This window comes from Staurois parvus, unplaced genomic scaffold, assembly GCF_062004578.1.
Source record: "Staurois parvus isolate SC_StPar_1 unplaced genomic scaffold, SC_StPar_1.0 ptg000321l, whole genome shotgun sequence".
In the NCBI taxonomy this organism is placed as follows: Eukaryota; Metazoa; Chordata; class Amphibia; order Anura; family Ranidae; genus Staurois; species Staurois parvus.
This window is the reverse complement of record NW_028318117.1, coordinates 9,418,592-9,446,384: the sequence shown is the minus strand read 5'-3', so window position 1 is coordinate 9,446,384 and position 27,793 is coordinate 9,418,592. Positions and strand designations below refer to the sequence as shown.

Below are 27,793 nucleotides of genomic sequence, written 5' to 3'. Positions count from 1 at the left end.
AACAGATTAATTGGTTTTCAATGCATTCCTATAGGAAACCGCGTTTCGGTTTACAAATTTTTGGCAATACGCAAAGTCCCGCAGAACGCATTCAATTTATAAGCCAAGGTATGCCTGTACTTTTCTGTACACTTTAGGGCACATTTCGACAGTCAAGCACCATAGAAATGATACCTAAAAGTACAGTCTATGAATACCTTTCTTGATAATGCTAGTTACTTGACTGTCATGTTGATCCAAAGATGTCAGTAGTAAAGTCACTGATGCAGAGCGGTTATGCAGATCAGGAGTCTAGACTGTCTTCTGACTTCAGAAGCTGCAGGCTTGTTTTGGGTCAGTGACTCAAAGTATTGAGGTCAAAGTTAGCTAGGCTATTAGCATTTTCAGAAGGAAGTCAGCAATAGCAGAATCTACATTTCTGTCAGCATAGCTTAAATTTAATTTGTACAATTTAAAGGTTCAGTACACCAAAAACATATATTTGGGCTATGAAGGAGTAATAGTAAGCCTCATCATTCATTGGATCCACAGTTCTTATCAGGGGCAGACTGACAACTCATGGGGCCCCCGGGCAATAGGGGATCATGGGGCCCCTGTGTCCTTGCCCCAACTCAAAAAAGCCTATGAAAAAGGTACCAGGGGCATTTCATGGGGCCCCCTACTGACCCTGGGCCCTCGGGCAGTGCCCGAGTTTCCAAATGGTCAGTCCTCCCCTGGTTCTTATCTCTTCCAAATCCTACTCTGGACTCTTTCCTCCTATTCTGGCCACATTCTCTGACATAGTACTGGCTGTGGTGGGAAAGTGGATTTTAAAACTCTGATAGATTTGAAAATATTTAATAACTTTATTTCTAGAAGTAAGACAAGTTTGACATAAATGCTGTAAAGACAACTTGACCTTCATCTTGCTCTGCTCTTTGTCGTTGTCAGTTTCTGAAATCTCGCTAGAAAATCATGGTGATTATCTGCCTATGGTTTTCAGTGTTCTGTAATTGAGACATAGAAATATTTAGCTAAAAGGCCATGAAGCTTTGTCACACTATACAACCTTTACATGGTGTCTTGCATAGTACCTACTTGTAAAGTTGTTTTTATGCTTTAGGCATATTTTAATTTTGTTTGTTCTATTTTTGTAACAGACACTTATGACCAAAATGTGAAGCCGTAGTGCATAATCATCTGCGACCTCTGTGGCCTCTTTTGATCCCTAGGCCTTTACTTGTTTTATCATATACACTACATTTTCATTTAAATTAAAAGGTACTGCACTTCCCTGAGGGCTGGGAAATGGCAGCTTGCAGAGGAGGCTTCCCAGTTAGATATGAATTGAGTTCACAGGGTCCCTCTTTAATAATACCTCCTTATCAACTCGCTTTTTCTTATGAAAACAGCAGTCACGTTCAAAGGGGGGTTATTTCCATACCCTGATTTTGACCAAATACCCGTAAGTGATTTATAAGATGTTCTTGGTGATAGTGGAGTTGAAATACAAAAGGCAATCAGGCTGTTCATTTTGCAAGGGAATTGTGCCCCAAACTTACTCTAGGTTTTGCAGAAACGCAGTACAGTCCATTTAACATAATTTCCTATGGGACAGGTTCACATCTCTGTGTTTTCACCGGGTGCATTTTTTTGGAAAGGGTCAGGGACAAAACATTGTGTATTTGGTTCTATAGACTTCAATGGGGACGCTGCAGAAAAGCATGTATTGCATTTTTGCTACATTTTTTATGCGTTTTGTGTTTAAAATCTGCCTAGCAACAAAAAAAACGCAAAACGCATCAAAGACATAGCAAAAATGCATAAAAAACACAAGTGCAAAAGCGCAACGCAAAACACAATGCAGAAATGCCTCAAACGCAACCTGCATAGGTGTGAATCTAGACTTTGTGAATGTGGTGAAATTTCACTTTGACAAGAATACCCAATTGCATGCAAGGAAAAAGATTTAAAAAAACAGCATTATTGCTTACACGTGATTGGATGATGGAAGTCAGCAGAGTTTTGCCTCATTCACTAAGCTCTGGGGATAAATCCCTTGCCAAGTGAACGGTCTACAGTATTTGTCTTTAGTATTTCAACGCCACTTTTTTATGCATCTGAAAATTAATAAACGTTTCTGTTCTCCCATATATATCATAAGCCATATTTTTTAAACAAAGTATAGCTAAAGTGTATTAATGGCTAAAATATAAAAATTAAATACATTATATGATAAAGTCTGTCAATAGCATTAAAGTAGAACTAAAGGCAATTTTTTTATTTCACTTTGGATAGAGTAAGTGAGGGGCATAACCCCTGTAAGGTTTATTTTTGCCATCTGTTTCCCACTGGGCAGGCTTCCCTTCACTTCCTGTCCCAGAGCCAAAACAGGAAGTGAAAGAAAAGCCATCTAAAAGTGAGGAAATCCCTGGTTGTCTCCAGGGTCACCAGAATTGGTGTCCCCATTGGGAATAATCCCCCCAATATTTACGTTCTGGTACAGGCCAAAATTTGGGATTTTCTGTTACTTTCACTGTTAAGTCCTCATGCACACTGGATGTTTTTACAGCTGCTGTTTCTGGCTTTTGGCGTTTTATTCTAAAGCCAGTAAATTCCCCAGCATGTTATCCTATGTGTCCATGCACACATAGACTGTACACAGCGCTTTTTGGCTGGAAAAAACCCCCCAGAACTAGTGAGTTTTTTTAGCTGAAAACCGCAACAAACCATGGTAAAATCCATCATATTGGCGTTTTTGGACTTTTTTTTAAACAAAAAACATTTTTTTTGGGTAAAAACAAAAAAACGCTAAAAGACTCAAAAAACGTGGCAAAACGCTAATGCAAAAATGCTAAAAATGCTAAAAAAACTCACGTTTTTAACGTGACTTTATACAACTAATGTTACCAGCGTTATTAAAACGCCCAGTGTGCATGGAGCCCAATAATGGTAGACAGGACTGATAGGGTGAATCTCCCTAACAAGAGCACAGACAGCCCTACAAATCTGACAGGTATTCTAATCCCTTTCTACTTCCAAAACTGTAAAAAAATGCAATTTTAGTTATATTTTAATTTTTTTGAGCAGTTTACGAAGGCTACTATGTTAAAGGTACACTTTGAAAACACATCAGATCTCAATGGGGAAAAATATCATGCTGGATATCTATACTGATATGGACTGGGTAATGTACTAAGAACGTAAGGTTGCCCCATCGTTTGACAGAAGTGAAAATTATCAACATACAGAGGACTGAATTCAAAGACACCCTGGAAATCAAAGTGAAAAAATTATGCAGCAGGCTAGTCCATTTTGCTGAAATTTCATTGCAACTCAAAATGGTACTCAGTAGTTTGTATGGATCCCACGTGCATGTATGCATGCCTAATGTCGGGACATGCTCCTAATGACACAGTGGATAGTGTCCTGGGGTATTTCCTCCCAGATCTGGAGCAGGACATCACTAAGCTGCTGAACAGTCTGAGGTGCAACCTGGCTGCTTGATATTCCAGGGGTGTTCTATTAGATTTAAGTCATACGAGTAAGGGGGCCATTCAATGGTATCAATTCCTTCATCCTTCAGGAACTGCCTGCATACTCTTTCAACATGAGGCCAGGCATTGTAATGCACCAGGAGCAACCCAGGACCCACTGCACCAGTGTAGGGTCTGACAATGGGTCCAAGAATTTAATCCTGATACCTAATGGCAGTCAGGGTGCCATTGTCTAGCCTGTAGATGTCTGTGCGTCCCTCCATGGATATGCCTCCCCAGACCATCACTGACCCACCACCAAAATAGTCATGTTGAACGATGTTACAGGCAGGATAACATTCTTAGTGGCTTCTCCAGACCCTTTCACATCTGTCACTTGTGCTCAGGCTGAACTTGCTCTCATATGTGAAAAGCACAGGGCGCAGAGGTCCTGCCAATTCTGGTGTTCAATGGCAATCAAGCTCTATGGTGCCGAGCAGTGAGCACAGGACCCTTTAGAGGCCACCCTCATGAAGTCTGTTTCTGATTCTTTGGTTAGAGACATTCACACCAGTGGCCTGCTGGAGGTCATTTTGTAGGGCTCTGGCAGTGCTCATCCAGTTCCTCCTTGCACAAAGAAGCAGATATCGGTCCTGCTGATGGGTTAAGGACATTCTATGGCCCTGTCCAGCTCTCCTAGAGTAATTTCCTGTCTCCTGGAATCTCCTCCATGCTCTTCTGGCAATGGCACGTATTGATGTGCCATCCTGGAGGAGTTGGACTGCCTGTGCAACCTCTGTAGGATCCAGGTATCGCCATTGTACCAGTAGTGACACTGACCCTAGCCAAATGCAAAACTAGTGAAAAACAGTCAGAAAAGATGAGTAGGGAAAAAATGTCAGTGGCCTCCACCTGTAAAATCATTCCTGTTTTGGGGGTCATCTCATTGTTGCCCATCTAGGTCACCTGTTGTTAATTTAATTAACACCAAAACAGTTGAAACTGATTAACAACCCCCTCTGCTACTTAACTGACTAGATCAATAGCCCAGGAGTTTAATTGACTTGATGCTATACTCTGATTAATAAGTGTTCCTTTAATTGTTTTGTATTTCCGAGTCCCTCCTGTAACAGTTTCATTACCTAGAGATCCAGCCAATTTCTTTAACAAAGCAAGCTTTCCAGCAAAAGTGACAGTTAATGGATTGAGACAAACCATTTAACACTGAAAGGGTTGCCTACAATGGTCAGCTATTTTTTATCCATAATATTTTTATTTGCAAATAAATACATACAAAAAGAAAAAACTAAATATAATTCCAAAGAAGGACCCCTACAGGGTACTGACGCTAGTATGGAAGTCCTCTTGACAGCTACCTTCTGCCCAATAGGACCAGCCAGGTTTGTAAGGTCTTACTCACAGTGCACATAAGTGGTTGCAAGCTAAGATCGGAACAAAAGTACAAGCCAATGCAAACACAAAACATTTTGTTGGAGTATTTTTTGAGAAGCAGTAGCGACTTAAGATAAAACTGAAGCGGTGTCGTTGGCAGCAAGAAAAGTGTTTAGACTTGGAGTCCAGAGGAGACTTATTCAGACCCACAATAGACAAAACAAAGTGTAAAAATAAAAAAAAAGGGTGGGGGGGTTGTCACACTCGGCAGTGCGCCCATGCACATCAGAGGATGAACAATCCCCCTGCCAGACCCAGCTTTCAATAATCTATTGCCTATGTACACAGGTGGAGCAAAGACAACATGTGTACTGAGGAAGACCAAATATCGAGAACCTGGGTAACCCCAGTATGAACTAGGCTCCACAAACTACCTAAGTCAAGGACATAATTTGTTTGTAGGTATACATGGTTTTATAATGTAACCAACACGCCCAAGTTTTAGTAAATGATGAAATCCTATCTTGGGCTCCTCCATCTCCTCCGTCTGTTCAAATGGATAAACCACTCCTTCATACTAGGAGGCGCCATGTCCATCCAATGTACCGGAACGCACAACTGCGCAGCATTACAGGACCGTCCTTAATATTGATTGAACTCTGGGCAAACATTTTTTGGGGTCCCCCTAGCTGCCACCCCTTGCAGCCCCCCACTCTGAGACATACAGTAAATAGCAGCTAGATTCAAAATCCATTTACTGCAGCAGATCAGGCAGCAATTGGTTGCCAGAGGTTACAGCATATCATTACTACTCACTAATTCCTAGAGGTTACAGCACGTATTAAGGCTCACTGATCAGTTTCTGGAGCTTACAACACATAATTTCTGCTTGCTGACTGGTTGTTAGAAGTTACTGCACATCATTACTGCTCACTGATTGGTTGATAGAGGTTACTGCACATCATTACTGCGAACTGATTGGTTGCTATAGGCTATTGCACATTATTACTGCTCACTACTTGGTTGCTAGAGGTTACTGCATATCATTACCACTCACTGATTGGTTGGTAGAGGTTACTGCACATCATTACTGAAAACTGATTGGTTGCTAGAGGTTACTGCATACTATTACTTCTCACTAATTGATTGCTAGAGGTTACTGCATATCATTACAGCTCACTGATTGGTTGCTAGAAGTTACAGCACACAATTTCCTCCCTTCCTGCACACCACAGACTGTGGAGGGGACGAGACCCACCAATAGACAGAAAATTCTAAAATGTGTTATTAGTAATGAGCTTAGCAGAGAATACACAACTATGAAGGTTGACTGAGTGCAGGTAGGAACAGAGCCCAATGTGAGCAGCATCTCCGAGGATGGGCTGCCAGGGTACATGAAGAGTGCAGGGTTGAAGGGGGCACTATGTACAGACTGCAGGGTTGAGGGGTGCACTTTGTATGAAGTGCAGGGTTGAGGGTGCGCTGTGTACAGAGTTCAGGGTTGCACTGTGTATGGAGTTCAGGGTTGCGCTGTGTATGGAGTTCAGGGTTGAGGGCTGTGCTATGTATGCAATGCAGGGTTGAGGGGTGCGCTATGTGCGGAGTGCAGGCATGAGGGGTGCGCTGTGTATGGAGTTTAGGGTTACACTGTGTATAGAGTGCAGGATTGAGGGGTGCGCTGTGTACCTCCAAGTTCTCCCCCCCCACAAGTACAAAGCTCTCTTTCTAGCAGATTTCATTTCAGAGCTTACACACACACAAAATTTTCACAATGGGGCTGCAGAGGAGTACTTACAGTGTGTCCGTGCAGGCTTCCAAGGCTTCCAGTGAGGAGGAGCTTCTGCCTGTGTGGAGTCCCTGCCCCCTCCCTCCTCATCTCTCTTACGGAGATCTATGTGTAGAGCAGGGAGGATTCTGAGCAGCTGCCGGGAGAGCTCCTTACAAGCTGTCACCTGTAAATACAGAATTGAGGAGTGCAGGAGGTAGCGGAAGGCTGCAAAAAAAGAAAAACTCAGGTGGGCAGCGTGGGCTCAGGGGGCAGCTGCTTTGGGCCCCACAACAATGACTGGGCCCTGCCCCTTGTTAAAGATGGTCCTGAGTGTTAATCATATGGAACAGCAGGGATTTTTTGTATGTTTGTACGGAGAGGGCTGAATGGTGGAGCAGGTATTGGCTTGGCATGAAGTCTATTGCCAGACCCATCACTTGAGTCATAATGTCATGCACCTTGGTCCAAAAAAGGATCAAGCTGGGACAGGTCCACCAAATGTGGAGAAAAGTGCCTTCATCTGTTAGGCATCACCAACAACGGTCTGTAACCGTGGGGATAATTCTATGCAATAGGTAGAGTACCTTGTACCAGCGGGTACGAATTTTGTAGGCATTTTCCTGCTTATGTACGTTGAGCTAGTCCGTGTGTACCAAGGTGTTAATATGCTCCCAGTCCTCTGCCTGAATGGTTAGCTATTTATTTATTTAAACCCAAAATGACAGTGTTAGCTGGCATTGGGCTTTACATTGTTAGTCACTTATATAAAGTCCATCTAAATCTACTAATCCATCTAAAACTACTCTCTCCACTGACTGACAGTGCTGTTGTCCTTGGACTTCTCCATAGATGTTGCTCCTCCATAGATGCAGTGAAGGAGTGAATGTAGAAACCCCAAGATAGGAGGTGTGTTACTGACCAGTCACCAGGTAAACATAAAAGAATTAAAAGCCTGAGAAAAGGAAAAATGCAGCCACTACATCAAATGATTAATATATATAACTATATACAGTTAGGCCCGTATATATTTGGACACAAGCACAATTTTAGATTTTTCAAGTATTTACCAAAACGCATTGAAGCTGTAGTTATATAATGGATATGGGTTGAAAGTGCACACTCTCAGGTTTAATATGAGGGTATGTATAGTATATCCACATTGGAGGAAGGGTTTAGGAATTACAGCTCTTAAGAGTAGCCATCCCCTCTTTTTCAAGGGACCAAAGTAATTGGACAATTGAATCAAAAGCTGTTTCATGGCCAGGTGTGGGCTACTCCTTCGTTATTTCTTTGTCAATTAAGCAGGCAAAAGGTCTGGAGTTTATTCTAAGTGTGGTATTTGCTTTTTGAATCTATTGCTGTGTACCTACATCATGCATTCAAAGGAGCTGTCCATGCAAGTGAAACAGGCCATTGTAAGGCTTAAAAAACAAAAAAAATCCATCAGATAGATAGCAGCAACATCAGAGAGATAGCAACATTAGGAGTGGCCAAATCAATAGTATGGTACATTCTGATGAAAGAAGAACGCACTGGTGAGCTCAGAAACATAAAAAGGCATGGACATCCACGAAAGACAACAGTGGTGGATGATCGCAGGATCCTCTCTATGGTAAATAAAAACCCATTCACAACATCCAGACAAGTGAAGGGCTCTCTCCAGGAGGTGGGTGTATCATTGTCAAAGTCTACAATCAAGAGAAGACTTCACGAGAGCAATGACAGAGGGTTCACCACATGGTTTAAACCATTCCTAAGCCTGAAGAATAGAAAAGCCAGATTAGATGTTTGCCAAAAAACATCCAAAAAAGCCAGACCAGTTCTGGAAAAGCATTTTTTGGATGGATGAAACTAAGATTAATCTGTACCAGAATAATTGGAAGAAAAAAGTGTGAAGAAGGCTTGAAACAGCTCATGATCCAAAGCACACAACGTTATCTGTAAAACATGGTGGAGGCAGTGTGACGGCAAGGGCATGCATGGCTTCCAGTGGCACTGGGTCATTGGTGTTTATTGATGATGTGACAGAAGACAGAAGCAGCCATATGAATTCTGCAGTGTTAAGAGATATACTGTCAGCCCAGATTCAGCCAAATGCAGCAAAGGACGGCGCCTCAAAGTTGAAGGACAATGATCCAAAACACACTGCAAAAGCAACCCAGAAGCTTTTGAAGAAAAAGAAGTGGAATATTCTGTAATGGCCGAGTCAATCACCTGATCTCAACCCAATTGAGCATGCATTTCACTTGCTGAAGGAAAAACTAAAGGCAGAAAGACCCACAAACAAAGGACAACTGAAGACAGCTGCAGTTAGAGCCTGGCAAAGCATCAGAAAGGAGGAAACCCAGTCTTTGGTAATGTCCATGGGTTCCAGACTTCAGGAAGTCATTGCCAGTAAAGGATTCTCAACAAAATATTAAAAATTAACATTTTATTTATGGTTATATTTATTTTTCCAATTACATTTGAGCCCCTGAAATAGGAGGGACTGTGTATAAAAATGGTTGCAGTTCCTAAAATTTGTACTTGATATTTATGTTCAACCCCTTGAATTAAAGCTGAAAGTCTGCACTTCAAATTCATGTGGATTGTTTCGATGTATTCTGGTGGCATACAGAACCAAAAGTATGAAAACTGTTCCTGTGTCCAAATATTTTTCTCTGTTTTACTTATATTTTAAGGAAAGTGTGAGGGAATTAATTATGCCATTTACTATTTTTTTCATGTACTACAAATATAGATGTTGTAAACCAGATTGTTAGAAGAATCTATCAGGATGCAAATACAGGAGCTGCCATTACTGACTTGTTTTTTTAAATTGCACATTCTGGAGATGTCATCCTGAGCTTTCCTTTCCTTCTTAATAGATCCACTTCACAGCTTGATTGCATCTTTATTGGCACAAATTAAAGGTTACAGTTAATTAGAATATGGGCCAATGACCATTCTCCGTGTTAGCCACAAGCTTTGCCAAGGCAATATGATGTCTACATGGCCTGAAACAGTTATGTGAATATCAGATTTCCAGACACTTCACTACCTGCATGCTAAAACTAGGTCAGTAGCTCTTTAAGTAGTAAAGCACAGATAAGGATGAAAGTCAAGAGAAGGCACTTTTAAAGAGACTGTCACCTTGCCCATCCTGCCCAAAGTCATAATAATTCTGCAAAGAGAATTCACCAGCTCCCCATATACTCACCTTACCTACCTTCACTTACACCTTGCCCTTCTGCAAAAATTAACTGTGTTGGAAAACTAGGGGAGTAATGACATCATCCTACTGGTCTCGTGATAGTGCTTGGGCCTAGCAACAGGCCTTTACAGAGAAAAAGGTAACTGGCTCCTTCAACCCTGAAAGTGCCTGATAATTTTGCTGGCTGAGAAGGAGAAGGATCTTTGAAGGAGTTCAGGTAAGGTACCCATGAGTGACTTGGGGTGCTCTTTGCAGAGGTGCTGTCACCCTGCTCAAAGGAGATATGTCAGCATTGGCAACTCTCACGTTTTAACCTAACAAGTTAATTGACAAAAGATCCTTGAAACTGGCTTAGGCTTTGAAGGCCTGATGGCCAGTAATAATTTTGTTACTCATTACACATTCCTGGAGTAGTTTGATGAAGCTAGCATATGCTATTATTGCATAGCAAGAACCACTAACTATAAGAGCCACCAATAATAGGGAATTCTGCCTTGTTTCAGGACGTCAACAGTCTCACAATGTTAGCTGTTTATTAGAAATGCTTTAATCTTTTCATTAAATACCCTTATATAAGTGAAAAAGATAGATAGGTATTTTACATTCTGTGTAAATGTAAAAACAGTTCTTTCTGCCTGTAAAGATGGGTAAACTTTACTGTAGACCAGGGGTCTCCAAACTTAACAAAGGGTCAATCTACTTTCCTTCAGACTTTAGGTAGGGTGGATTGTAGCCAGTGGGGGTAGAAAATGTCCCAGTCCCAGCATCAGTGAGAATAAACATGAGCTGAGGGTTGGTGGTCAGTAGGAGGAGGAGTAATGCCCCGTCATTGGTATCAGTGGAATAAATAGTGCCCCATTGTTGGCTTCAGTGGGAGGAAATAGTGCCCCATTGTTGGCGTCAGTGGGAGGAATAGTGCCCCGTTGTTGGCGTCAGTGGGAGGAATAGTACCCCGTTGTTGGCGTCAGTGGGAGGAATAGTGCCCTATTGTTGGCGTCAGTTGGAGGAATAGTGCCCCATTGTTGGCGTCAGTGGGAGGAATAGTGCCCCGTTGTTGGCGTCAGTGAGAGGAATAGTGCCCCGTTGTTGGTGTCAGTGGGAGGAATAGTGCCCCATTGTTGGCGTCAGTGGGAGGAATAGTGCCCCATTGTTGGCGTCAGTGGGAGGAATAGTGCCCCATTGTAGGTGTTAGTGGAATAAATAGTGCCCCATTGTTGGCGTCAGTGGGAGGAATAGTGCCCCATTGTTGGCGTCAGTGGGAGGAATAGTGCCCCATTGTTGGCGTCAGTGGGAGGAATAGTGCCCCATTGTTGGCGTCAGTGGGAGGAATAGTGCCCCATTGTTGGCGTCAGTGGGAGGAATAGTGCCCCATTGTTGGCGTCAGTGGGAGGAATAGTGCCGCATCGTTGGCGTCAGTGGGAGGAATAGTGCCCCATTGTTGGTGTCAATGGGAGGAATAGTGCCCCATCGTTGGTGTCAGTGAGAGGAATAGTGCACAATCATTGGTGTCAGTGGGAGGAATAGTGCCCCATCACTGATATTAATGGGAGGAATAATTCCCCATCATTAGTGTCAGTGGCAGGAATTATGCCCCACTGTTGGTTTCAGTGGGATAAATAGTGGGATAAATAGTGACTTATATCATTGGAAGGAATTGTGCCCCAAGGGCCAGATAAAGGCTAGCAAATCCAGCCACAGTTTGGAGACCACTGCTGTAGACACTTTCCTGTACAGATTCAATTGAGCCGTGGTTCTTAACCAGTGGTACATATATTACAGGGTATATCTCTGTTCGGTTCAGGTGGTACTTCTGCACCTTCTATAAAGTCATAACAGTTTAAACTTTTAACATATAATGAATTATATATTCAAGTCTAAGTTCACCTTTGTAGAAAATAGTCTATGCAGTCAAGGGGTCCCAGTAGATAAACTAAACTGTGCAGCTTTGTAAAACATTCATTAATTTTATTGTCATACCTGTAAGTCAATTGGGCCCTTCCAGAAGCCTGGCTGAACATATGATGCCTGATGAAGGAGTCCTGAGAGACTTTGAAACGTTGCTCTTGCTGCTGTAACTATGTGATCACTTATTAAAGCTTTGGACACATACTGGAGATCCTCAGTGTGCTGATGACATTCTTCTCTTCTGCCTTTTTGTCTAGGATGAGAAAATTGTTGGTTTTTACTTCTGTAATGCTGGGAATGAGCTTCCAAGGCTTTTCATCTCACAGCAACAAGGCAGGATGTGGGGATTGCTACCTTTTTTTCATCAGGCTTCTTGGGGGGTTGAAGCCTACATATATGACAATAAAATTGATGAACATTTTTTTTATATCTACTGGGGCCCACTGACTGCAGTGCCGGTTTTCTGATGGACTGTTTAGGAAGATATTAGTAAGTAATAACCCCAGTTTCTGGTCCCTGCTTAAACTCCAGCCAATCTCCTACTTCTGCATCTCACTGGACTCAGTGTTAATAACGGTGAACTGTGTACCAGTCTTCTTCTACCCACTAGTAAATTTGAGAAGAGTGACTTTAATTAGATTAGACAATCCAAGTATACTGTAAGCACATAAATCTTTTGTGAACAGTATGTCATGATCAGGGGTCAGGCTCGAAGACCAGTTGCTATAGCAGTGGAAAGGCTCACCTGAAACCAGCAGGATAGGTACACAGGCAGGTCACCGTGGCGGAGGAGTGGGATCAGCCGAGGTGCGGAGTCTAACTACCAAACTGTGTTCACCAGAGCTCCAGATGGTGGAGATGGATTTTGCTGCATGTTAGCACCAGGTCGCGGTCCTCAGGATCACTCCACCAGGAGGTGAGCAAGCGGAGGTCCAGTAGCGTATAAGCAGGTAAGGATCAAACGGAAGCGTGGTCAGTAAACAAGCCAAGTAATGAGCAGTCACAGGTTGGGATCAGGCAGAAGTGTAGTCGAGAACAAGCCAAGGGTCAATAAAGAGTGGTAGCAAAATATGGATAATAGCAGAGATGACTAGGAGCAATATACTGGCTGGAGAGCACAATAATCTGGAAAACATGAAGTGCAGAGACATGGCTTATATCTGGACGTTCATGAGAGGAGCAAGGTGTTCAAGGTTCATGACAAACAAGGTCAAGGTAGGATCATCCAAATAATTGTCAAGGGAGCTGTCCAGCATTCCAGGTGTCTCAGCAAGAAGAAACATTGCCTCTCACAGCAGAAGGCCCAGGTTTGGACCCAGGCTCTGACACAGTAACTATATGAAAGTATCAAACCCTGAAAAATAATGGATCATTTGGATAAAGTGATAGGTAGAGGAAACTGGTGGTGTCAAGGAATCTTTTTCTGGTATCAAAAAATGGTCCCTAAAGATACCTGCGATTTTGTGCCAAACTATAAATAAGTCAAAAGTTAAAATATAAAATGCTGTAACCAGGGGTGGACTGACCATTTGGAAACTCGGGCATGGCCCGAGGGCCCGGGGTCAGTAAAGGGGCCCCATTAGATGCCCCTGGTACCTTTCTCTTAGGCTTTTTTGAGTTTGGGCAAGGACACAGGGGCCCCATGATCCCCTATTGCCCGGGGGGCCCCATGAGTTGTCAGTCCGCCCCTGGCTGTAACACATTTATAGTTTACAGATACAGATACAGTATAATTGTATTCCTTCTATTACGTATGAACTTTCTAATTCTTCATCCTAAATTGCTGATGGAGAAGTAAAATGAAAATCCTCTGAATGGCAGTTGTTAGCATGCCATCTACTGGTGACAGCTCATATTGCATTTGTATTAGGCAGTCTGACTGACTATTTTCTTACTGATAAAAGTCAATTGAGTTCATTTCCAACAAAAATCTTTTGTATAAGTAGATTACAACTGTGAGTTCTTTATAAGTGTACTTATTCAAATTAGATTTTATAATCCTGTATAAATATTGACATAGAGTTTGTCATAATAGATTATAGCAAAGAAGCAATTATACTTAATTAGTTTATTTGAGCTTTTCATACTAGTTCAGCTTAGTTTAGTGAGACTTGATTAAAATGCATGTCATATTATGGAGATATACAGTATATTTTTCAACTGTTACTTAAAAGGGCCCATACTATGTTGGACATTAAACCAAGCCCAACACATTAGGTTAAAGCCTATCTAAACCCAAGCACAAAAATGTAATATAGTTCAACTTACGAATCATTAGGTGGCTGCATTTGTTTAATTTTTTTTCAAGCTGTATTCCCTATTATTGCTCCCAGAAGTCCTGTGAATACTAAAATTTCTGTCCCTGGGTGGGTACATTTTCTCCTCTGCTGTATCTTTGGAGGAAGCCATGGCTCTAAACATGTCTGCCTTTGTTCATTCTCATTACATGATGAACTGATAAGACTAGTAGTCTGCACCAAAAAAAGTGTGTGCTGTCTTTTCAGCTCACAGTGAGGGACAATAAAAGTGTCTTTCTGGCAAGAACAGCATGTATTTTCTGTACAAAAAATGGCCACTGCCCCAGTTTATAACTGGCCTTAACAGCAAGGAACACATGGACGGGTGACGCATGTCAAACAACAAAAGAGAAAAGTTCTCAGCTCAACTTGCCAGCCAGCTTGTAAACAAAACCAATTTAACCTGTCTAACAGTATGCATTAAAAACGGGTTTATTTAGCACACATTTGCAAATACATACATAAGCTACAGAGCCTCGTCACGGTACCCCGATATTCTGTAGTCCTAACCAGGGGCGGACTGACAACTCATGGGGTCCCCGGGCAATAGGGGATCATGGGGCCCCTGCGTCCTTGCCCAAACTCAAAAAAGCCTATGAAAAAGGTACCATGGGCATCTCATGGGGCCCCCTACTGACCCCGGGCCCTCAGGCAGTGCCCAAGTTTCCAAATGGTCAGTCCGCCCCTGGTCCTAACTCTACAAATTTTGAGAGCCTTCATACTAGAGGCACATGTATTTAATGGATAGACCATGAGCAGGTGGACCTGAGGGAGCCCACCCCTCCTTAAAGGTACAGGAGTGCAACGGACACCCAACATGTAGCACAATGGCAGCTAGGGTGTCCAGTGCGTCCCCTCGCCAACAATTCAGTAGTACAAAAAATGGCCAATGCCCCAGTCTATAACTGGCATTCACAGCAAGGAACACATGGACGGGTGACGCATGTCAAACAAGAAAAAAGTTCCCAGCTCAACTTCTCAGCCAGCTTGCAAACAAAGCGAATTAACCTGTCTAACAGTATGCGTTAAAAGCAGGAGTTTAGTTAGCACACATTTGCAAATAAATACATAAGCTACAGAGCCACGTCATGGCACCCCAATATTCTGTAGTCCTAACTGTACAAATTTTGAGAGCCCCCATATTAGAGGCACATATACATGAGAGTATTCTTCTGTTTTTCTGTTCTGAGAGTGGTAAGTATCGTGATTCTCTAGCCAGAAAGAGAAAATACTTAAATTGTCAGAGCATTCCTATACTCCACCAAGTTCCCAGTTGCTGTATTTATTATCCCTGATAGCTATAATATATCTAGTAGATACCTTGAATACATCCAATTGGATGAACACTCACCAGATTGAAGGCCCATTCACGCCATTTATGGTGCAGGAAACACGATTCCTCCACAGCATGGGAATGCTCTGCCCTTGTTAGATGTGTGTGGGTGCCTTTAATTGTTAATGTTGGTGCTGAAGACTGCATTGGACTAACTGGATCAGTCACGGGTCATAGGTAGGTGGTTGCATGGGTGGGTAGGGAGAAGTCCCTCTAGTCAATTGTACCCAGTGGTGGATAGTAGCAGTAAACCTTCATAGGGTTTGGGCTGCTGCCTTTCTGGTATGGCCTTGAGGTCATTTCCACACGTATACTTGGAATAGTAAAAAAGGAGTGCCCGATGTCCAAAAGAATGCACTTTTGATAGTAGATTAGGAGGCATTTATTGAGAGTAACGACAAGTACATCAAGCCAATGCGTTTTGGGAGAAAAAACACTCCCTTCTTCAGGGCAGTTGCTGCATGCTATTAAATGGGAAAAATTCCCACGGCGGTTATATATATCCCAGGTTTTGGAGGAAAAAATGACAGAGTGTCCGCTGTCATTTCAGGGGCAGCAATTAATTGTTAATAGCACTCCAGTGCATCTAGCAAACACCTGTGTGTTTGCAGCCACAAAAACGCATGGTACTGCAGTACTATGTGGTTTGTTGTGCACAATTTTAAAAATCACACCTGCTGTACATTTTGCACTTTCCTGTGTTTGGCAGCCCATTAAAATGAAGGGACTATCACAGGGGCGGACTGACCATTTGGAAACCCGGGCACTGCCCGAGGGCCCGGGGTCAGTTGGGGGCCCCATGAGATGCCCCTGGTACCTTTTTTGGGCAAGGACACAGGGGCCCCATGATCCCCTGTTGCCCGGGGGCCCCATGAGTTGTCAGTCCACCCCTGGACTGTCAAAAACCCACAAAGCGAGAAAATACAAAGAAGTACCTATACGACCACACACATTCTGTAGTGAACTGGCCATCTGCGCTTTTTTGATGTTCCACGTGCAGATATTACCATTCATATGGTCACCATTATGCAGGTGTAGATTGAGAAGTCAAAAGATCTCATAGTGTAAATCCTTTTCTAATTAAAATCAAAATAAAATATAAAATATTGTCCAAATGGATGTATTCAATCACAACATGATTTTGGCAAGATTGGAATGAAGGAGAAAATGGAATACCACAGAGCATGTTTTCTACAAATTGTGTTTTCACATCATCTGGAATGACCTGATAGATTTGGTATGCTATTCAGTCAGGAAATTGGATTGATATAGTTTGTTCTATGTTGCACTGGTCACATTATAAAATGGTGTTTGCACACAGGGACTAACACGGCTTGTCACATTTGATTGCTTTATTGCATTTCTGGGTGGGCGGGCAAATAGCTTACAGGTGGGTGGAGCTAGGGAGGACGTCACCACGCATGTGCGTACGTTTGTGGCCATCTTGAAAGTGGGCACACGCAGCTTTTTGCTATTTGTACAGCGCTGTTTTGTATCTTCTTACATGTAAGTGCAATATTTTGATTTTAATAAACGTTGTAAAGGATTTTAGACTATGGGAAGCTTTTTTATTCCATCTATATGCCCACTACACTCTTGATGTTGATGAATCATGTGGAGTCTGCAAATGTCTTCTTATACAAATCTGGAGGCTGTGGAGGAGGTTGGAGCGATTGCCTTTTGATCACCTAGTATATGCCTTATCTGATCACTCTATAACATGATGGTCAAATGTTTCGGGTAAGCCTCCCTTGAGCACGGTGTGGGGTGACACGTATTGCACTTGATTGTATTTGGTCACTTTCATATTTTGATCATTTATGATTGCACCCAAGGACATTTCACATCGAGTGGGGTGGAAAAAGCTGCACTTGGATATACGAGAACATGTCCTGTGATTGACGATTGTTATCACATTAAATTACTTTTGCACCACGTTTTTCTGCACCTGAGTTTTTTTGTTGATTTATACAATTGTAGTTATTCACATTGTAAGCGCTGCACTTTTTTAAACTTATATTTTGGATTCTTTGCATCTGTATATAGTGCTGGCGGCTTTTGTTTAATTTGAAACAGCGCAGATTCTGATGCTACCTTATAAATAGCTTACAGGTATGACAAAAAAAAATGAACATTTTACAAGGCTGCACAGTATTTTTAATATCTACTGGAGCCCCCTGACTGCATTGGCTGTTTTCTGGAAAAGACTTAGCCTTTAAAAAGATATTAATCAGCAAGCAATAACTTTTCACAGAAACTGGAAAGACCTAATACATTTTTTATGTTACAGAATCAGTAGAATAGATTGAGAGTTTTTTTCTATGTTGCACTGGTCACTTTATAAGATGGTTTTTGCATACAAGGACTAAGGCTTGTCACATTTGACTGCTTTATTGCACTTTATCTTGTAGTTACATTTATTATTGTTCAATTCTTAGCACTGTATACCAATTTTTAAAGTATACCAGAAAGAGAGAGCAAGGGGAAAGCAGTTAGCACAGGAGAGTTGTCAGACGATGAAGCCAAGGTCAGGGCAGATAGCATCAACAAATGCTTAAAAGCCAAATTGAAGACTGATGCATCACTATATAGTCAGTAATAAGCCAGTGCCAGCAATATAGGACAGTTCGGCAATCAAATCAAGCCAACAGTCAGAGAATCAGTTTAAGGAATGAGCCAGTTTAGGTCTGAAAGTCATCAACAACAGCTAGATAGCAGGATAAAGGTATAGACTCTTCTAAGTCTGGACAACATTCCTGCAACACAAATATACACAAAGTAAAACTGGAGTGGAAACCGAATAAACTATCAGTTATCATGTTTAAAGATTGGAGGCAACAGGGCCACCTGGAGAAAATCCACAAAGATATGGGGAGAACTTGCAAACTCCATGCATTTAGTGTCCATGATCAGTCTGGAACCCACAAGCTAGATTCACAAAGCTTGATAACACAAGCTTTAAATTGTATAATGAGAGCACATCTAGGTGTTGCAGTGCACCAGTTCACCTATTTCCTTTTGTTTATAACCCGACTATCTGGGAATCCCATTGTTTTACTATTTGAAATTCAGGAGAGATACAGTGAATATAAAAAGTCTACACATCCCTGTTAAAATGTCAGGTTTCTGTAAAAAAAAAGACAAAGAAAAATCATTTAGGAACTTTTTCCACCTTTAATGTGACCTATAAACTGTACAACTCAGTTGAACAACAAACTGAAATATTTTAGGGGGAGGAAAGTAAAAATAAAAAAACTAAAATAATATGGTTGCATAAGTGTGCACACCCTTAAACTAATACTTTGTTGAAGCACCTTTTGATTTTATTCTACCGCTCAGTCTTTTTGGGTACGGGTCTATCAGCATGGCATATCTTGACTTGCCAATATTTACCCACTTTGCAAAAACACTCCAAATCTGTCAGATTGTGAAGGCATCTCCTGTGCACAGCCCTCTTCCGATAACTCCACAGATTTTCAATCAGATTCAGGTCTGGGCCATTTCAAAATTTTAGTCTTCTTCTGGTGAAGCCATTCCTTTATTGATTTGGATGTATGCTTTGGATCTTTTTCATGCTGAAAGATGAAGTTTCTCTTCATGTTCAGCTTTTTAGCAGAAGCCTGAAGGTTTTGTGTCAATATTGACTGGTATTTGGAACTGTTCATAATTCCCTCTACCTTGACTAAGGCCCCAGTTTCAGCTGAAGAAAAACAGCCCCAAAGCATGATGCTGCCACCTCCATGCTTAACTGTGGGTATGGTGTTCTTTTGGGGATGTGCAGTGTTGTTTTTGTGCCAAACATATCTTTTGGAATTATGGCCAAAAAGTTCAACGTTGGTTTCATCAAACCATAACACATTTTCCCACGTGCTTTTGGGAGACTTCAGGTGTGTGTTTGCAAAATTTAGCTAGGCTTGGATGTTTTTCTTCGTAAGAAAAGGCTTGCCACTCTACCCCATAGCCCAGACATATGAAGAATACTGGAGATTGTTGTCACATGTACCACACACCAGTACTTGCCAGATATTCCTGCAGCTCCTTTAATGTTTCTGTAGGCCTCTTAGCAGCCTCCCAGATCAGTTTTCTTCTCATCAATTTTGGAGGGAGGTCCAGTTCTTGGTAATGTCACTGTTGTGCCATATTTTCTCTACTTGATGATGACTGTCTTCACTGTGTTCCATGGTATATCTAATGCCTTGGAAATTCTTTTGTACCCTTCTCCTGACTGATACCTTTTAAGAATGAGATCCCTATGATGCTTAGGAAGCTCTCTATGGACCATGGCTTTTGCTGTAGGATGTGACTAAGAAAATGTCATGAAAGACCTACTAGAACAGCAGAACTTTATTTGGGTTTATTCAGAAGCACATTAAATGAATGCAGGTGTGTACTGACTCCTATTTAACATGATTTTGAATGTGATTGCTTAATTCTGAGCACAGCTACATCCCCAGTTATAAGAGGGTGTACACACGTATGCAACCACATTGTTTTAGTTTTTTATGTTTACTTCCCCTCCAAAAAAAGATTTCAGTTTGTTTTTCAATTTACAGTTTATATGTCACATTAAAGGTGGAAAAAGTTCTGAAATGATTTATCTTTGTCTCATTTTTTTACATCACAGAAACCTGACATTTTAACAGGGGGGTATAGACTTTTTATATCCAAACACACCTTCCATAGGCTCCTTGCCGCCTCACATACAGAAATCTTCATGTAACAAAATATGTTTGATATTTATAGAATGTATACCAGCACAAAAGCACCTACAATAGGAAAAATTAGATTAATTTATTTTGATTGATGTATTAAAAATTGCTCCCAACAATTATTGTGTAGCATCCTCCTCTAGTTAGGTTGCTAGGTTAAATTTAGTTCTAGGCTTCGCTGTAGTAACTACAGCAGTGATTGATTGTTTTTATCTGGTCATTGTTTCCTGAGCTGAGAGTTTGATTCCTTCCACCTGCCTTTAAAGACGTTTCCAGAGTATAGGACATGGAGATTTAAATGATCAATATGAATCTTTATCATGCCCCAGCCAATCCTTGGAAGGAGGCATCCAGAAATTTGATGAGGAAGTGATAAATGTTTAGGAAGCTTTGCCAGAGTAGTGTTGTCTTTCCAGGGATGGTTCCAGTTCTCTTGGGGCTGCTGCCTTCAGAGGCAGCTTTATTGAGACAAGAAATTGCAGTCTTGGCCTCAGCAGCTACTGGGCTGAAAGCCTGGCGAAGTTTGCTGATGGATTTGTTGCTGGAGGGCATTGTGCTGAAGCCTTGGCCTCGTGAAGGATCTTCTGCTGGGTGGCAGACAGCTCCAAGGACACTGTGAGTAAAGACCTTGGTGTGGACTGTTAGACCCCATTCACAATTGAGTGTTCTTCAGCTTGAAGCTTGATGCTCAGAAATGCTCAACAAGTAAAATCCCATTATTTCCAATGGTCCCTGTTCAATGGCCTGTAGCTTGTCACTCAAAAAAGTCCTTGCGCTAATTTTTAGGCAGATCTGGGTGTTTTGTCCCCATAGACTAGAATGGGAAACACTTGAACAGTGGGCATTTTTTTCAAGCATTGTTTCCAGGTGTTTTCAGCTCAAACATCAGCTTTTTCTATTTCTATTGGCCACAGAAATAACACCGAAATGAAAAACACCTGAAAAAACACCTATAATATTTGCAAACCTGCTAAAAATGCTCAAAAATGCCTGAAAAAAACATTTGAAGAAAAGCCTGAAAAACGCTCAGCACAGTGTGAATGTAGCCTGATTTGTGAAAGTTCCAGAAGCGAACTAAGTGCTAGGAGTGGCTATATGGACCACTGTTGGATCCTAGATATACTGGTGATTCCCTGTAACCTCCTAGAAAAGCTGCTATTAGAAGATTAGTGAGACATTTGTCTTCCTATTATTTCTATTGATCATTTTGGGGTATCCTGTGATCCTAAACCCCTATTCTTTTAAAAGTTCTTCAGCAATAAACACTATAAAGACATTCGCTAGGCTGAGCCTGAATTGTCAGTGAGTGTTGGACTGTGCTTGTTTGACTCTCAGCCTCTTTGCTACTTTGGGAGAACCTATTACCTACAGCCTATCCAGGGGTATGTGCTGCAATTGCATTACTACTGTTTCCTATATTGAGGTGGGGGTCATCGAAAGAAGTATTAACTGCAGCTGGTGACCCTAGGATGGACACTCCCAGAGATGCTGGTTTTTGTAGAGACTGTGGGGGGAAATTCATTTTCATTAGAGTGGCATTTCACAGGGTAGGTAATTCAGGTGGTGAGTATTTACTTTCTCCTTTGCAGGCACATCTTATTTTAGCAGTATTATTTAAGTGGCAGAGTTGCCTTAAAGCATTTGTGGGTTATTGCTTCTTACAAGATACAGAATGTCTCAAAACTAGAAGACGCGTGAGATTAACTGGCACCATGCTGTTTTGCTTAACGCTGTTTTCCTATGTAGCACATTCTCTTAAATGCAGCACATTTACAGCTTGGTATCACCAAGCTGATGAGAAGAAAATATTTATCAAGGTGATGCCTCATTTCACAGAGTGCTTTCACATCCCCGTTTGTGCATTACCGATAATTTAATTGCTAGATTAAAAATATTGTTTTAACATTTCACTGTATAATAAGCCTGGGAAAGCTGATGTACAACTATATCTATTCAATCACTGTAAACCTGTTCATCCATGTCACAGTCTGCAAAAAAAAAAAAAATCATATACAGTATTAAACCAGGAATAAGCGAATACTGTGATATACACTCACTGGCCACTTTATTAGGTACACCTATTCAATTGCTTGATAACACAAGTTGCTAATCAGCCAGTCACATGGCAGCAACTCTATCCATTTAGGCATCTAGACGTGGTGAAGATGACTCACAGAAGTTCAAACCGAGCATCAGAATGGGGAAGAAAGGAGATTTCAGTGACTTTGACTGTGGCATTATTGTTGGTGCCAGACCGTCTGATCTGAATATTTAAAAAAACTGCTGATCTGCTGGGATTTTCAAACACAGCCATCTCTGGGGTTTACAGAGAATGGTCTGAAAAAGAGAAAATATCCAGTGAGTGGCAGTTATGTGGATGAAAATGCCTTGTTGATATCAGAGATCAGAGAAGAATAGGCAGACTGGTTCAAGATGATAGAAAGGCAATGTAAGTCATGTCAAAATGGACTAAAATCTCTGAGGAATGTTTCCAACACCTTGTTGAATCTATGCCATGAAGAATTAAGGCAGTTCTGAAGGCAAAAGGGGGTCCAACCCAGTTCTAGCAAGGTGTACCTAATAAAGTGGCTGGTGAGTGTATGAAATTATGCAAAACATACATTTTTATAATTTGCACTAAAAGTCATTTTGGGAATAATCTATGCACGTTACCTAGGCTGCTGCATGCAATGTGTTCAGGTCACCCTCTAACCAGGAAGGGGCTTTGAAAAATCTAAGTGCCCATTTATCAGGATACAGTGCGCTGCAGTGAACACATTTTGTTGCGATGATGCTTGTTGCAGCACATTACTAGGCAGACCAATCAAATTGAATGATCTGCAATACATCTCAATGCATGAAAAAAAAAAACAGGCACTGTCTGCATTTTCTCGCAGTGCTATGCACAGGACACTGTGTGGTGTGCTGCGCTGTGAGATGTACATGATCTTTTGTAGGTGTGTTGTGTTGGCATTCACAATGATTGACACTAACACACGTAGCCTGTTGCAGTAATACACTGTTTTACCGCATGCTACAACAACCCAAGTGTTGTGAATGGGCCCTGAATGTTGCATTGGAATACTCACAGCTATCAGTGACAGGTAATTCATATATTGTATTGAATCACTGACATGCAGCACTGCCCTTGTGCCAACATGAATATTTACAGTGCCTTATCTTTACTGAATCCTGCCTTCATTAGGTTTTCATTGCTCACATAGAACAGATGTAGAAAGCTTAAAGTGGAGCTCCATCCAAAAGGGGTAGTTCTGCTTTAAGTACTCCTCTCCTCCTCCCCTGCCACATTTGGTATGCAATTTTTTTTGGGGGGGGGAGGGGGGCATGAGTACCTAGTTTTGACAGGTACACGCTCCCACTTCTAGCTCAGTTCGCCACGGCAAACTGAGCCGGATGTTTGCTCCCCTTCTCCCCCCCCCACAGTCTTCTGGGACACTTCACAGGTCCCAGAAGACTGCTGGACAACTCAGGAGGTGCAGCGCAACTCGCACATGTGCAGTGGGCAAGTGGGTGAAGCTGCAAGCTGTCACAGCCAGGTGCCCGCAGTTGAGATGCTGGTGCCAGGGAGAGAAGAGGGAAAGAAGGGACAGCTTGGGTGAGTACATTGCTGGATCCTGGGTCAGGGGAGTGTGTGTTCATTAAAAGTCAGGAGCTACAATTTTTGTAGCTGCTGACTTTTAAAAAACACAAAAACGGCTGAAGCTCCTCTTTAAAGTGCATGCAAAGCCAAATAGGTTTTGTTTGGTTTTGAATAGAGTAGGGAAGAATTAAAACCCCTAGCTTATTTTTTTGCTTACATGCCATTGTAGAGATTTCCCCTCTTTCCCTCATCCCAGAAACGCAATAGGAAAATAAAGGAAATCATATACAAAGTAAAAGTAATTACCTTCTTAAGCTACATTCACATGAATGTTTTGCACCAGTGCAAATGGCAGCAGCAAGGATCTGCAGCTTTTTTTGACACATGTGAGTGGCTAGCTTCGGCCGCTGAGCCCGTACACTTTACTGATAGTTTGCTGGCTAGCATCACTGCTGGACACACAGAAAAAACCATGAATAGTTAGTGGCTAGATGTGGCTGCCAACAACCTGTTATTAAAGTATACGAGCTTGGTAGCCCCAGCTAGCCGCTCACAGGTGTCAAAAACAGTAGCAGGAGTCAGCAAATTCGTGCCATGGCCATTCACACAGGGGCATAATGCCTGTGCAAATGTAGTCTTAGATGGTTATTACCCAAACTGGTGTCCCCAATGGAAGATTTTTTTCTCATTCTTGATTATCATTAACCTCCATATTGGTACCATGACCATTTTGCTTTACAGACAACAGTATATAACAAAAGGGTATTAATTAATAGATGTTTTTACCAGGGGTTAGAATTACCTGTAACCTACAACTGTCCTCTTCTTATCAAGGTTTTTTTTTCTATTCCTGTAAACCAGGATAATCCTATTCTCTCTGATGAAAGCAATCCTAACCTGCGAGGAACTAAGCGGCTCAGCAAAAGCAATATTGACATCTCAGGAGTTTTGGACAATGGGGAGCCAAGGCCACCTTTACTACGGAAACAGAGTGATTCATCCACCTATGACTGTGATACGATAACGCAACACCATGCTTTCCTGTCTAGGTAAAGTAACATACAGATACTTATACAACTGTATACTGCTACATCTTAAATATGTATATTTACAGTACAGGTGTACCTTGGTTTACGAACGCCTCGGTTAACACAATTTTTGGTTTACAAATGAAAATCCATTGAAAATAATGCCTTGGTTTATAAATTTTTTTCGCAATACAAAGTGTATGTCGGTGCTGATTTTTAAATGCAATTGCCTGCTTTTTTTTTTCTTCACCATAGCTCACGGAATTAGCTGTCACTTTCCCAGGAGCTAAAGGATACTTTGTACCTTTTATCTCGGAAAACAAACTAAAAGGAAACATTGTTTCTTTTAACTCGGGAAAATAAACTAAAGGAAACTTTCTTTCTTTTAGCTGGGGGAAAGTGACAGCTGATTCTCTGAGCAAAAGCGAAGAAAAAAAAAAAGCCGGTAATTACATTTAAACCGGCACTGACCTAAAGTGACAGCAACTTTTTTTTAAACTTTTTTCTGACCTCGGGGTTTCGGTTTACAAATTTTTCGCAATACAAAATGTCTCGGGGGAACTCATTAAATTCGTAAACCGAGGTACATCTGTATATAAAATGAGAGAGAAAAATAAATTAATTTACAGGCAGTTTACTCTTACAAATTTTGCATTAAATCAGTATAATCAGCTCCCAGTCATACTATTCTTGTCAAATATAAAGTATATTTAACCAAATAAATGTATAAATGTTGTCCCATTTCTTTTGGATTTGTAAGGTTTAAGGCTTTGAAGTATCCATTGCATGTAGGGTCGGATTGCTGAATAACCAATAGGGAAGAATGAAATTGAAGAAATTTCCCAAAAACTTTGAAAAAACAGATTTCTGTGAAATTTTGTCCTTTGGAAAGGCTTTGGAGTAAATGATGAATGAGAAATGGAGGTATTTGTGGGGAATTTATAGGCGTTTTTGGGCTTTAAATGGCCCCTGAGGCCTACAGAAGCTCCTTTCAGCCATACTGGATTTGTATGCATTCCTGCATAGAATGCATTAAGGTAAAAAGCCTTCTGCCTTTGGAACCACTTTAAAAGATAAGATCACCTTTGTGAACATGTTACATGTTCCACCTGTTTATAGGGTGGAACATGTAACATGTTCCCATAGTTGCAGCCACGCCCGCTGCCCCCCCTCTCCCTATGGCAGATAGTATGGAGAGAAGTTTCCCCATACTATCTGTCAGATTTGAAAACAGCGTGGCCGTGCGGGGCTCTGCCCACATGACCGTGTCACTCATTCACAAAGTTCTGTGAATGAGTGCCTACAAGTCCCAGCAGTCTTAGCGGCTGTCAGCTTGTAGTTTTCAATGAACTACCACGACACTGTAGAGCACCGTGGTAGTTCATTGAAGCTTCCTGTCAGAATATCTGCTTGCTCGTACATCCCATACGGCAAGCAGATATTCTGACAGATCTGTAGGAAACCTACATGGCATCAGCAAACTACTGATCACTGGTGCAATGCTTTCCAGGTTCCTGCAGACAAAAATAATAAATGCACATTTTTTTTACCTGCAAAAAAAATGTGCATTTATTATTTTTGTCCAAAAGGTGAACTTATCTTGTAAGTACATTTCATGTCTACCTGATTAAAATAAATTAAAATACATATTAATAAAAATGTAAGTACATTTTCTTTGTCTCAAAGATAATGTAAAATAAGGAAAATATATTCAAAAACACTGGCTTTATGGCTTACTTTTGTCTTAAAACGAAAATATAAAAACTGCAAACATAAATTAGACTTACAGTTGTTAAGGTTTCAGGCATCCTAAATTTGTCCTTAATTTTTTGAAAATTCAGTGTAACAAAATGTTTCTTTGATAGCCATCATGGCTTAAAGTGGAACTACACTGCACCTAAGAACCACAAACCAAAACCGCTTTTTATTTAATTTTTAATATTCAAAGTAAACTCAGCCATCCATCCATGTCTCTACACTTTATTATGCTGAGAAATCACATTGAAAACCCCCCCCCTAGCATTTCTGGCCATGGCCATCTAGAGTAAGGGCAAATGATTCATGTAGCATTTCCTTACTTCCTGAAATCCATCTGCTCATAGCTCAGGCATGCAGGCGGGAGGGTGTGCTAAGCTGAGAACCCCCTCCCTCTTCCCCTTCCAAAGACTCCTGGGCTGGGATGTATGATATCATTTGCCTAGGCATGGGAACTAGGAAGTAACTAAAGAAATGAAAAAAACAGTTTAAAACAAGTAAATATAATATACCTTCTTATCTAATGCTAGCAGCATAAGGATTCAAAATAGCCAATGGTGAGTGAAAGAATGAAGTTCCACTTTAATTATGACTGTGTACAAAAGTAATTTCAGTCAATAACATGACCTCATATAAACCTGCTTTTGTTTCCCCTTTCACCTACAGTATTCATTCAAGTGTTCTGAAGGATGACATGGACTTTCCTCGTACTGGGAGCTCCAATCTTTGTGATGTCATAATGGGGCGCTTTGACTTTGAGGTGTCAGACTTCTTCCTGTTTGGTTCCCCATTGGGACTGGTATTAGCTATGAGAAGGACAGTGCTGCCTAGTATTGATGGTAAGGTTTCACCCTTTTACCGCAGTTTTTGTGGGGGGGGGGGTGTTTGTAAAAAAATTATTTTTTGCCTGAAGATTAGTAATAACCCCCAAATGTTATATATTTTCTGAAAGCAGACACCCTGAAGTATAAAACAGTGGTAATTCCAATTATTATATGCAACACATTATTTGAGCAACAGTTTATCAGTCTCAAAATTTCAGTAGAAATGAAAAAAAAAAAAGTGATCCAGTATGAGCAAATATTAACAATAAAATTATGGTGAGGTAGGAATACAAACAGTGGGGGAACAGAATGGGAATAAGGAGAGAAAGGAGAAGAGAGAAAGGACAAAAAAAGGGAAAGGAAGTGGACGGGAAAAGCCCCCTAGATTGGGGGGCTGGGGGGGGGAGGAATGCAGCTGAGATCTATGGTTAGGGACCTCTGTAGGCTGGGGTTTAAAATAGCAATCAGTTGAGAAGTGTTTTCTATGCAAGAGGTACAGTCTGAGCAACCAACGTTTGGGGGGATTTTAAGTA

The 27,793-nt window shown here is 41.3% G+C and overlaps 1 protein-coding gene and 1 pseudogene across 1 annotated transcript in view; one reads left to right on the top strand and one right to left on the bottom strand.

Annotated features, from left to right (window-relative positions):
- The window catches only part of PITPNM3 (PITPNM family member 3), a 728,404-nt gene that overhangs the window by 619,614 nt on the left and 80,997 nt on the right, over positions 1–27,793 (top strand). Inside the window, exons 8-9 of the mRNA XM_089683787.1 lie at positions 24,515–24,702; positions 27,103–27,275. Coding sequence (XP_089539913.1) covers positions 24,515–24,702; positions 27,103–27,275 — 361 coding nt within the window. The remainder of the gene's footprint in view (positions 1–24,514; positions 24,703–27,102; positions 27,276–27,793) is intronic.
- Positions 41–190, bottom strand: LOC149457426 (small nucleolar RNA U3; annotated as a pseudogene).